At 36.3% G+C, this 13,643-nt stretch overlaps 1 protein-coding gene across 1 annotated transcript in view; it reads right to left on the reverse strand.

Annotated features, from left to right (window-relative positions):
* The window catches only part of NEGR1 (neuronal growth regulator 1), an 893,286-nt gene that overhangs the window by 192,375 nt on the left and 687,268 nt on the right, over window positions 1–13,643 (reverse strand). Inside the window, exon 6 of the mRNA XM_005871913.2 lies at window positions 8,573–8,724. Coding sequence (XP_005871975.1) covers window positions 8,573–8,724 — 152 coding nt within the window. The remainder of the gene's footprint in view (window positions 1–8,572; window positions 8,725–13,643) is intronic.

Here is a 13,643-nt window from a genome sequence, read left to right on the forward strand (position 1 = left end):
TGCTTTTTCATAGGTTTTTGGGCTACAGAATTGAAACTGTGAACATGAAGGAAATTTCCCTGAAGAGTAAAAATCTTTGCAGAGATGACATGATTAGGCCAGCGGTGCTATTGAGCTAAACTTCATGGAAACTCACCGCAGAGCAAAACACATAAAAATACAATTCTTTCTGTCAATAAAAAATAATTGCGAGTTCAACAACAAAAATGTACAGAAGGGAAAAATATTGGCAGCATTTCTACTTTGCTAAGGAGTAAATATAACTGTTTTGAATAACAATCAATAAATACTATTTTGAAACATATATAGATTTCTTAGAACTTAAAGCATTAGAGCTGAAAGAGAACTTGGAGATTAGTTATTCTCGTGACTTCATTTTATAGATGAGGAAACTGAGGCCAGAGAGTTAAGTATCCCTACAAGTAAAGGCCAGAACTTAAATAGTCTGACTCTTAAGCTAGGGCTCCCAATAAACTTTTGTGGTTAAATTTGAAACTCCTTTAGCTTTTGCTATATCTTTTTGGTACCTAATTCCCACACGGCTGCTACATTTCAAGGCTGATCAATGACAGCGGCAAATACCAAAGCTCCCCTCTCTCTTTGGCATTTACTGACCCTTTGTCAGCTATGGGGACGTATGTACAGTCTTAGTAGCTTGAGGATACAGCTGTCAAATTGCCTTTTAACCTGAGAGAAACACATTAGTAGAGTAATTAATCTTGTACAACCTTCTCCATCAACCTGACTACTTTTTTTTCATCATTGCAAGCGAATGCTTATGTGCATGGCTGATTTAATGAATAATTCTAATTAAAAAAAGACAATATCATGGTGATATACATAAGTGCATTAATAAATGAATCAAAGAACCGGTGCTGTTCTGGGATGCTCAGTGAGATACAGATACACAGTTATTGAGGTGTGTAGATCTGGGCGTCTCTTGGCTTACCCTTCAATGTTTGGATTATACATAACAGAGAGGAAAGGAAAGGAAACTAACATTTAATGAGCACTTCCTTGGAAGTAGGCATTCTATCTTAGTCAGCTTATATATCCTACCTCATTTAATCATCACAAAAATCCTATAAAATAAGTTTTCCCCCTCTTATTTTATGGGTGAGATGACTGAAGCTTAAAGATTGAGATTGAGAAAACTGGCAACATCCTGCAATGTAGGATTGCGGTTTCAAATCAGATCTGTTTGATTCCAAAGCTTTTAGTGGTTGGCTGTACAATGGAAAGAACACTGGAAGTAGAAAAATCTAAGTTACATTCTAGCCCTAGGTCTGCTGTGACAATGTACAGCTTTGAGTTCTGATTCACCTTCTTTGGGCCTAAGTTCCCTCACCTACAAAGGGAAAGCTAGACCAGGAATTTTAAAACCTAACTTTCTGGAATACTATAACTTTTTGACAGGGCCTAGGGTCACTGTATCATTTGATACAGAAGAAAAAAGAGGGGATTTTCCAAGTTTACCTCCAAATCAACCAAAGTAACCTCAATTTTATATTTGTTGTATAAAAAGGCTTGCATTAAGTTTTATTTGGAGAAAGAAAGGAATTCATTGATTTAAAAAGTTTGAAAAAAGATTGACTAGGCAATATCTGACTTACTCTAGCTATAAAGTTATGACAATTGACATGGGTAACTAAATCTCTGTTAGTATTTGTATTTGGTTTTCACTGGTGGCAATTTGGCTAGCTGGGGCAGCACAGGTTCCAACAGTTATTCTGTTTCAAGCTGTTGTGTTATTCGCGAATGGCACTGAAAGACCATTTTGTGTCTGGCTTCTCAAGAACACAGCTCTAGGTTTAAGGTTGGGAGGGAAAAAAATCCTCTATTTTTTTTTTTCTCATAGTCCATTTCAGCAAATTTGCTTGCATCCAATAATCAGTCTGTATTTCTGTTTAGTAGAGTGCAATTCCGTTGGCAGATTTAGATATATCAAAATCTACCTACAACTGCAAACCTGATTTTTGTCAAATATTTTTTGCAAGACATCCACAAAAGGCTTCACATTAACATAAAGCTGTGAGGATAAAACAAGTTGCCTCACACAGCATGCTGTCTTCAACAATCATCAATTCTAAATTTATTACTGCCTCTTTCAACCAAAACCCTATCTCTTTTAAGTTGCAAGACGAGAGATCAATTTCAATCTAAAACATGAATCATTCAGATTTGTGGTATCACCTTTCACATGGAATCAAGGTTCATTATAATAGTCAAAAATAACAGAGAGCCATACAATTGCTAAGTGGCATGTGGGACATTTGCAGCAAGCAGAGAGATGAAATATTACTTACAAGGGCACAGCTGGTTCCATATTCAACAAATCAGTCAAAAAATAACGTTTGCCTGCATCAGTCAGATCTAAACAGGGAAAAACGGTTATGCTATCCACGTTCTCACTTTCTCCAATAGCCTCTTCCATTTTCCTTTCAGATATAAGCTACTGAGATATATATCAAAGAAGAGGTGTTCATCAAATTAGAAATATTTTCTAACATGAGAGGAGATTTTCTAGAAAGTTATATAGCACTGATTCTATAAAGCATTTAAAATTGGAACATCATTATCGTCTCCACAGGGTTGCCAAGGCAAGGAAAAGACAGTTTGGGTGGATCCTTTGGATATTTTATATGTAATATTTCTTAGGCAAATGTTTTACTATATGAATAAATGTGTGTGCGCACGTGTGTGTGTGTGTGTGTGTGTGTGTGTGTGTGTGCATGCGCGCACGCCTGTGTGCATTAGAACTTATCTTCCAGCAAAAGACTTGATACCACACTTTTGGGAACACATTAAATGGGGCGGGGGTGGCATCCACACATTGTATTAGTATTATTGTTATCTATTTTGAACTGTAAACGCTCTGCTAATATTAAAGCTTGAATTGTCCCAAATATTTTCTTATATTAGGTTTCAGGAGAAGGTTGTATTAAACTAAGTTATGTACATTTTAAGCACTTGGTTTATGTAGCTATGATATCCTCCTTCTTAACTAATTCTTTTTCCTTTTCCTTTTAGATTTTGAGTCTTTTAATACATGTTCTATAAAAAAATCTGTTCTTTTGTGAAACTGGGAAATGAAGCATATATCAAATGTCTTACTTATACTAGTAGATGTTACTTTTATTGGTTATTAAATTACTGATCAAAAGATGGTGTACATTTGATTAACTGGACCCATAGATGGCAGGATGGGACCATGCAGTTCACATTCTTTAAGGAGAAGACTTAGAGGAATCATCCCTTTCAGTTGCTCAGTTCAGGAAGCAAAAAACACAGTTGAAAATAATAATAACATAACAAATAATTATGAACCCCAACTTTTACTTAACAAAAATATTGTCTATGAACAATTGGCACACTGTCATCATTGCTAATTTTGTTAAAGCACTTGCTCCCTGAAGCTGATCTACAGATGATTTACAGTGACTGCAGAATATTTTCATCCTCTCTCTCTCTCTCTCTCACACACATACACACGCACATACATGCACACACACACACAAATACTTTTTAAATGCAGACATATTACAGAAATTTCTGGATAGACAATCTCAAAGATGAGGGATCCACTTTATACTAGCTTTCCTATAGTTTTTTTCATGATCCAGTTTGTTTTCCCCTTACTTGATAAAGTATATACTCTACCTGAAGTAATTATATAGATGAAATTACTAACTTCTGTACTTGGAACTACAGTCCCTCTTATAATTACAGTCTAAGGCCTGCAGGCCATGGAAACCTTTCAGTCCGCAGGCCGACGCTCTATCCACTGAGCCAAACCGGCTTCGGCACACACAAATACTTTTTAAATGCAGACATATTTCAGAAATTTCTGCATAGATAATCTAAAAGATGAGGGATCCATTGTATACTAGCTTTCCTATAGTTTTTTTCATGATCCAGTCTGTTTTCCCCTTACTTGATAAAGTATATACTCTACCTGAAGTAATTATATAGATGAAATTACTAACTTCTGTACTTGGAACTACAGTCCCTCTTATAATTACAGTCTAAGGCCTGCAGGCCATGGAAGGCAAAGGCATTGGATCATATTAAATCAAAGCCTTTCTTCTTTACCTGGGACCAAAGAAGCATGTGAGAAAAGAGGCAAACTGGAATGAGGGAGGCTTGCGAAGCAGCAAGAAGCATGGCAAGTATAGTTCATCAAAGACTGACATTTTTGCATCTTTGTAGGCTAGAGACATATTGACAGACACACAGCAATTTGGCCTTAAGAAACCCAAATCAGACCAGCTGCTGAGGCATCAAGGCAAATCATCAGCCTGTGTTCTTCCTTTCATAGCTTAGCCTACAGAAGGAGAAGCTTACTGAAGTGTTTCTGTTTCCTCATCAACTTATTTAACCTTAATCCATAGCAATGTGGCCTCAAATCCCAGTTTTCTATAGAAACTGGTCTGGTGAAGATCACCAGTAACTGCCAGTTGTCAGAGACAGTGGCTGCTTTTCAGACTTTCTCTGACCTGATGTAGCATCATCACTGCTGACCTTCCCTCCTCTTGAGCTGGCCTCCTGCCATGGCTTCCACCGTACTGATCCTCCTCTGGCATCTCCACTGACACATGCTTCTGTAGGATGCTTTTCTTCCACTGCACACTCCTCCATGCTCCTGATGTTGATTTTGCTTGAATTTTGGTCCTTGCTCATCTTTTCACTCAGCTATGCAAGTCTTAAAGCTATTCAAGTTTTAGGCACTTGGTAGTCTCATAACTGAAACTACCACCTCTCTTGTGATAACGTCCTAATCATCTCCATTCTGGACTTCATATGCGGCTACCTACTGAACATCACTTCCAACTGATATGTCTAAAATTGAACTTATTTCTCTTCTTTCAATCTCTACCTTCTTCCAGGATCTAAAAGTGCTAATTTTCCTATCGTGTTCTATTCTGGTTAATGCCATCCAAACTAACTATTGGGAGTTACCAAGGTTCCTACAACTGCCTGCTATTCTCTTCAGATTTGGAACTTATCTGGAGTCCTACAATTCCCTTTCTAGTCTCAATTCACTCACTCCTTTCTCCTAATTATCTCTTAACTCTCTCATTCCTGCTACTCTTTTTGTGCAATTATCTCCTTTTGCCTTTATTATTGTAAATCTATAGCTTTCCACATTGCCTAAGAACATCTTTCAGAAACAAAATCTGTTTATATCAGTTTTTCACTCTCCAAAACCAGAAGGATAAAGTCCAAATTCCTTCCTGTCCTAATTCCACCACCTTGTCAAGCCTAATCTCACAACAATCTGTTCTTCCACATTTTACTCTAATCACATGTCTTCAAATTATTTCATACTGTAATGTCAGAGCTGTCCCATATGAGAGAATTTCTCTCTCTCTCTCTCTCTCTCTCTCTCTCTCTCTCTCTCTCTTGCTCTCTCGCTCTCTCTCTTCCTCCCCATACAATATGATTCCAACACCCAGGCTCAACCCAAGCACATCCTTAATTCAAAGGTCATCTCCTCTATACCTTGCCCTGAGTCATTGAGACTGACTTGATCATTCTCTTATTGTGCTCAAATTGTTGTTGAATAAATTCTGTGGAGTTCTGCCTCTAAAAATAAGACAGTGATGACTAAAATGGTATTTGAGCTACAGCTTAGTCATAATGCATGTAGTGATATTACCTGCTCTAGAGGACATTGCTTTGATGATGCCAGAGACTGAATTATCAGCTTCTTCTCTACCCTACTACAATACCATTGACCAGATTGCATTAGTTTTCTATGTTCTTGTCCCCATTCTATCATGTGTCTAAGAACTCTTTGAGGATGGGATTCCAGTTCTATTAATATTTTATTTCCAATATCTAGCATTTAGCACAATGTTTTGAACATTATAAACAGTCAATATGCATATTTGAAGAATGAATGTTGCTATTGAATGAATTGTGTGAGCCTGAATAGAACAATTGTTTCAGTTCTGCATTTACTCTTTGAATTTTTTAAATGTCTGAACTTTTATGCTGCAAACATCATATTAATCTGAAATTAGTGCCACAAAGTCTGTTTTGTGCACTGAGCAAAAATAGCTTTTATAAATTAAAGAATAGCACTTTAAATTATTAAAGAAAACTTGATAAAAGCTACAAGATGAACAAACATAATTACATGTTTATTCTTTCAAAGGGTATGTTGCAAATGACACAATTTACCTCTTACTCCACTGATGGTTTTACATTCATAGTGATGGTGAAATGTAGGAGTGAAAAGCTTGGGCTCCAAAGCCAGACTGTCAGGATTCAAGTTTTTGCTTTGGCTTTATTATTTATTAACTTATTAAGCATTTGACTTTGGCCAAGCTTTTAATCTCTCTTTATCTTAGTTTCTTCATCTGTAAGAGGGGAATTATAAAATTTATCTTTTTAGGTTGTATGTGAATTAAATGAACAAGTTTATATGAGGAGATTAGAGTAGGATCTGGTCCATAGTGAGCTAACAGTAAGTGCTGTGACATGATTTTGTATATCTAAATGCACATTCTACAGCTAAAACCCAGTTCATTAATTTATTCATTGTCCTTTCAATCACTTACTCAATGTTGAATTTATTTATTCATTAAAGATTTGCTGATTGCCTATTAAATATTAGGCACTGTATTGATTATATGAAATATAAAATATTAGATATGACCCTGTCTTCTCAACAAACATAATTTGGTAAAGAGATGAAGATACATAAAAATAATTACTGTACACAGGAATGCAATAAGATCTTTAGATGAAGTTGTACAAGAGTATTATATATGAATATTTTTTCAGACTTCAAGGGCTATGTAATTATAGACAATGTGGATTGCATATTATGTCTTTAATCACAAGTAAAACAAATTGTGTTAGTACTTCATAGCGCTTCTAAAGCAGGAAGCCGGTGGCAAAGAGAGAGTGAGATCATTGAAGTCCATCCCAAAGATACCATGTTTAGAAGCCTTTTGAGCAGAGCTTCACTTCCAGATGATTGTACTAAGGTCCCCAGAGTGAAATAAACACTTAAATAAGTGTCATTTGTTTCTAATTTGTGGCATGCATGAATGCTTCAATTTTGAATATCAGAATGTGACTTAGAAGTTCAAATAGCAAAAGCTTAACATATTATTAAGTCTTAAATTTTCTTTACTTTGCCTTTCTAATTCAGTTATTCTTTCAGATTCTTGAATATTTAAACCATTTAAAATATTAATAGCATATCGAAGAAATACCAATATTTACAGTAATTTGGAATTCACAGTACTCTATAATATTTTCAGTGCTTTATATTATTCATAATTACACTAAATAAAGCATCCTCATGGAAGGAACTCCAGCAAGTATAAATGCCTATTGGATGACAAGCAATACTTTTCTTTCAGAGTGGAGATAATAAAAATATTAAGTAATAATATTAAGTAATATTAAGCTGGAAAAACAAATGAGGTAATATTTGAAAAGTGTATATAGAACAAATAATTTTCGAATGACTTTTTTTTATTAACAGCAAACTGACACATATATAGTATATATATTATTTAACATCCGAGGTTTTTAAATCATGGCAATTCAAAGTTTACAAATCATAAAACTTCTTATTATAGTAAATTTTAAGTAGTAGGACTATTATATATCCCATCCTCATTTCTCCAAAATGGAAATGATCATGTCTGTGATTAACTAAAAATATTTGCATTTTTCAGAGACAGTTTAGGATTATAGGATGATAGCATAAATATATACATCAGGTTTCAGTAAAAATATAAGAGATAAGGATGATTCAGCTAACTGTGGAACTGAAAATACAGTGAATTCTCTGTCATCTCCTTTCAACATTTTGAGAAACACACCATTTCCAAATCAGGAATATCTAAGGGTTACAACATTTTGTTGTTGATTCAGCTACTAAAAAGCACTAAAATGAATTGCAGGAGGAAATATTACATTAGGTTGCAGACCCCTCAACTCATCCTTGCATTGGCTCTTCTGTTTTCATTTCTAGCCCTTAGGAACTAAGATATATACTGTATTATATATATTAGTAAAACCTTAAGTTGTATTCTAAATACACTTTTGAGTAAAAATGTTCTCTTTATAGATAAAATATTTTGTATGTCATCATTTACTTACTATTTCATTGTGTTTATAGAATGTGAAATTCTTACTATTTCAAGATGAGTATCTAAAGAACATCAACCAAGAAGAGTACATTCAACCTAAATTAATCCACTTTTCAAGATAATATAACACATTTTAAAAGACAAAACAAAGAACAAAGAAAATCTCACTAAACTAAATATCTTTAGTAAGGAGACATTTTTCAGTGGTTCTTATTATATATGCTTTTTTTCCCCCTTTTCTCATCTCTAAGACATTTTTCTAAGCACATGTAGACTTCTATAGAGATTATAAAATTCTCAAGCACCCATATTATTTTGGGGCCAAGTTACTCTGTGTAAGAAATGTATCATGTCAAGTTGAGTTCTAAAATGAACATATTCTTTTACGTTTTATCTCTACTGATAGATAGAAGCCAAGAGGCCCATGGGGGCATTTTGGCAACACTGTTACTTACGGTTGAGAGGCAGGCTCGCATTGGTTGTGCCTAGCTTGTTGGCAGCCACACAAGTGTAGTTCCCGAAGTGCTCCTGTGTCACATTGGTAACAGTGAGAATGGATCTTGTGCTAAAATTTTGAATGATAATTCCTTGTTGGCCATTGAAGAGCCTAGAAGACAAAATAAACTATAGGTAAGTATGTATTATAAGTATCATTTTTATTTTAGATGGGGTTGTAATGGCAACCCATAGACAGTTTTGACCACTGGCATTGGTATATAGCGTGATAATGTTGAATTATATTTTCCTTTTATTAATAGATATTGGACAGAAGAGGCTGTATGACAACTGTAGACTGTTCTTATGGGATTATTTGCACTATTAACAAACTGAGCTTAGATATGCATGACTGATTTATACATTGTTTTGTATTTTAGAAAATTAAACATACCAAAACAATGGCATCTTATCTGTTAAAGTCAAGAAAGAGTAGAAAAAATTAAATATAAATAGTCCATTAAAAGCACAAACTGATAGTTTCTAAGTAAACTGGTTGGGATATGTCTAGACTAGTGGTTCTCAACCTTCCTAATGCCACAACCCTTTAATACAGTTCCTCATGTTGTGGTGACCCCCAATTTCATTGTTACAAATTGAACATAATTAAAGCATAGTGATTAATAACAAAAACAATATGTAATTATGTATGTGTTTTAGGTGTAGGTTAAACTTTAATGGGAGTTATTCAATAATATCACCTGAAATGGTCTAGACCCGTGGTCGGCAAACTGAGGCTTGCGAGCCACATGCGGCTCTTTGGCCCCTTCAGTGTGGCTCTTCCACAAAATACCGACTTTTGCGCATAAGCCACGAAGTTTCAATCGCACTGTACGTGCACACCCGCACGTGGTATTTTGGGAAAGTGCCACACTGAAGGGGCCAAAGAGCCGCATGTGGCTCGCAAGCCTCAGTTTGCCGACCACGGGTCTAGACCATTTCAGGTGATATTATTGAATAACTCCCATTAAAGTTTAACCTACACCTGAGATAAGGTGATTCCAGGGTCAACACCATTTTACTGTTGCCATGTACAATGAGACAGAGGTACAGTACTGAGGATAGTATTTAAAGTTGAGTCTCATCTCTGCCACATTTTAGGAATATACTTATAATAGTCCTTTATCTTTTCTGGGCCTTAACATAGATTCAGTTTTTCCAGATTCCACCTGGACTACCCATTAATCTCTCTCCAGACTACCAGCAGAGGCCCTCGCTCTCACTCTGGCTGGTATAGCTTCATTGTTCTCACTGCTTGCTATGCCCAGACCTGCTTCACTCTTTTCCTGAATCTACACTCAATGCTCATCATCTTCTTTTATCTCTGCCATCTAGAGCCTTCCCTCCTCATTTAGGTCTGATCTAGTCCCATCTCCCTTTCTCTGATGCACCTCAAATAAATCTCCTCTCTTTCACTCTGCATGTATCTTACCAAATGGTTGTGGCATTTATAAAGCAAAAACCACATTCTTGAATTGTTTTTTCTAGCAATTTCTATGCACACAGGTCTTTTCAACCCAAATAAATTCAGATTCCTCACAAAGCACAGCCTTATGGACATACTTTATATTTGAATCCTACATTGCACTTAATAGTGGTATCCTCAGTAATAAATAGTTCAGAGTCAATGGAGTCTGGGTGATGTCCCGGCACCACAGGGACTGGTAAGCTTCTTTCAGTGCCCCTTCAGGAAATTCTCTCTCTCATTATGAATTCTGCTGTAAGAAGGATGCCAATCAGGTAATAACTTCTCCTCAACTAGCCCCTCTGTTTATTGTGAAAAAAGAAGTGCCGATCACAATATGGGCTATGTAGGCTCATGTTAGTTTTACCTCTTAATGTATTCAAGTTTTAGCATTAAATATTTCTTTAATTTTAAAGATGCTAATAAACAGCATTCCCTTGAGAGTCTAGATTGAAATTCTTTGCATTATGTTATGTGACTTGTATCTGAATTTAGATAAAATACACTGCAGTTATATGCAGATTAAAATAAGCAGCCATCCTTGATTACTCTGGGAATTACTTATAGTTCATATACTAGCTGAATTGGAATTATCTAAAACTCAAACTTTAATCATATTAATAAAGCTTTGAGTCGAAAAAAATATTGAAAAACTTTAAATTGAGCAATAAACCTAATGATCTCAAACTCAGACACAAGAAATTAGAGCATAACAGCCTGGCTGGTGTGGTTCAGGGTTTGAGCGTGGACTTAGGAACCCAGAGGTCACTGGTTTGATTCCCTGTCAGGGCACATGCCTGGGCTGCAGCTCAATCCCCAGAAAGGGCATGCAGGAACATTGACTGATCAATGTTTCTCTCTTGATGTTTCTCTCTCTCTCTCTCTCTCTCTCTCTCTCTCTCTCTCCCTCTCTTCCTCTCTCTCTAAAATAAGTAAAAGTATATTTTAAAAAAAACTAGAGCATAACATATTAAGACTATGGCAGCTTTTACTCCTCTGTCTCATATTGTAAATCTACCAAAATGTATGCTAAATTCAGTGATATTGCATATTTTTCGGCATCACATTAATAACTTTGCCTTTAATGAATTAGTTTATGTCCTATATTAAAAAAATCACAGTTTCATTGTTTTTAAGAACATAAGCATTATAGCTTAAATCAATTTGTTCATAATTATGCTATGGACTTATTTTCCAGAGAACTTAGCAACTCCCTAGACTACTAAACCCCATTGTGCCCCATCTACCAAACCAAGATCAATTATGCTGCTAGATACTCGAGAAAAAGTCAGTGTCTTCACTTGGCTAGACTCTAGGGAGAAAATCTCAAGGGGATATTGAGATTCAATATTCCCTTGAGTTACTTCAAGGCACTGTGGGCTTATGTTCCTTATGGCTATCTTTCTAAGCTGGCTTGTAGTTCTCTGTCCTTTAATGTTGCTTGTAGTTCTCTGTCCTTTAATGTTGCAAAGCCACAGATGTTGCTAAATCATGCATCACATCCATGTTCTGAATGTCTAGGCCCATTTTTGACTTCTGCCAGCAGTGCACATCAGTGCTCCAACCCTTGCTGCTCAGATCAGTCTGGCAGGTGATTATGGCCAATAAAAAAGAAAAGGATCTTCCCTGGGGTTGTTTCTTCCCTAGGGGAAGCCAGCTCTCTGAGATTACTGGAGAATCCAAGGCTTCCTTTCTTCTGTAGTTGTGAGTTTCAGAAGTGCTGACTCCTCAAGCATCACTTCAGAACCTATCTTTGCCTGGCGGATGGCTGCGACAGCCTTGGCAAAGCTGACCTTGAGGGAGAGTGACTTCTGAGATGGAGTGGATCTCTTAAGAGTATATCTCTGTGATTTTCTTGCAGGTATCCTGGGGGTAATAAAGAACTTTCTCAGCTATATCAATTCTGAAAATAGTAATTAAAATGCTACAAAGATGAGTTCTGCGCTGTGATTAGGGCCTGGGCTGGGCAACACATGTTCTTTGAAGATTTTTGAAGGCCCTTGAGGAGATCAAAGCTGAAGATAAGAATCAGGTATATTAACAAGTGTTTACAACAGAGGGCATTTTAATCACAAGGGAGACCCTGTTAAGATGAACACATCTATTCTCAGTTACTGCATATAAAAATTTGAGCCACACCAGGAAGACCTATCAATATGGCTCTAATGTAATTTTACTCCTTGATAAAAAAACAAATAATAAGAGTTCTTTAATTGATGGTACTTATTTTTTCTTTAGGAAACAGATTTAGTTTAATATGGTCGGATATAATTATATTATCTGTAAAGAGAATCATTCTTTTTTTATCAGTAAAAACATATATTTTTCAAATTGAATTGTTATTATGTGTTAAAGAAAATTCTTGATCAGTTTGAAGCATGTATATATGAGCCTGTTCACAGATGATCCCGGCCCCATAGATTTTTCATATCCATTTCAGACTTGTTTTAAACCAGACTTCCTTGCATCGGTGATGTGAAATCTGAAGTGGCAACTCAAGAAATTGTTTATAATATATCTTTCAATAAAACCAGAGAACTAAATTCAGAATATTGCCTTATTTGGAGTTATGTATCTCTTTTCCCTAAACACTTAATTCTTTCAAGTTCTAAGGGAACCATTTTTGTGTTGACTTAGATTATAGAATGAGACATTTTTTTCTCATAGTCCTCCTCCTCCCCAAAAGAGAGAGTAACTAATTTTGCTGGGTTAGGGGTTAAATATGGCATTCCTTTCCTTTAGCAATAGATCAGCAGCATATGGTGCTTTCTTAGAAATGTGTGGCCATCTTTATTTTTTCACATTTTTACCATTCAATGGATCTCATGGCTATAAGATTCTTCTATTACTACGGTCTCCTACCCTCAGTCACCAATAGGAGTTTGTGCCACTATAACCTGAATGTTTGTGTCCCTCAAAATTCATATGTTGAAATCCTAATCCCTAAAGGTTATGGTATTAGTAGGTGAGGTCTTTGAGAGGAGCTTAAAAGGGATTAGTGTTTTAAAAAAGAGGCTTCAGAGGGATCCCCAGCCCCTTCCGCAATGTAAGGATACAACAGGAAGTTTGTGACCCAGAAGAGGACAGTCACCAGATATGCTGACACCTAATCGCAGACTTCCAGCTTCCAGAACTGTGAGATAATTTTCTGCTGTTTCTAAGCTACCCAGTCTGTGGTATTTTGTTATAGCAGCAGAAATGGACTAAAACACATACTGAGGACCATTGACCTTATTCTTATTCCTCTGCTTTGTGCTAATAAATGCCTCAAATCTAAGAACTGCAGGATATTAGCTTTGCCAGAAGATGCTGCCAACTTATCAGTGACACAGCCTTACCAACTAACTAGTCCTGAATTAGGGCAGCCTCTTATATTTTCATTAGAGGCCCGGTGCATGAAATTTGTGCATGGGTAGGGTCCCTAGACCTGGCCAGCAAACAGGGCCGATTGGGGCCTACCAGCTGCTGGCTAGGTCCTTCCGTTGTTCCGTACTATCCCCTGGTGGTCAGTGCACGTTATAGCAAGTGATCGAACTCCCGGTCTCCTGGTCGAACTCCCAAGGGGA

The sequence above is a fragment of the Myotis brandtii genome, unplaced genomic scaffold, assembly GCF_000412655.1.
Source record: "Myotis brandtii unplaced genomic scaffold, ASM41265v1 scaffold36, whole genome shotgun sequence".
Classification (NCBI taxonomy): domain Eukaryota; kingdom Metazoa; phylum Chordata; class Mammalia; order Chiroptera; family Vespertilionidae; genus Myotis; species Myotis brandtii.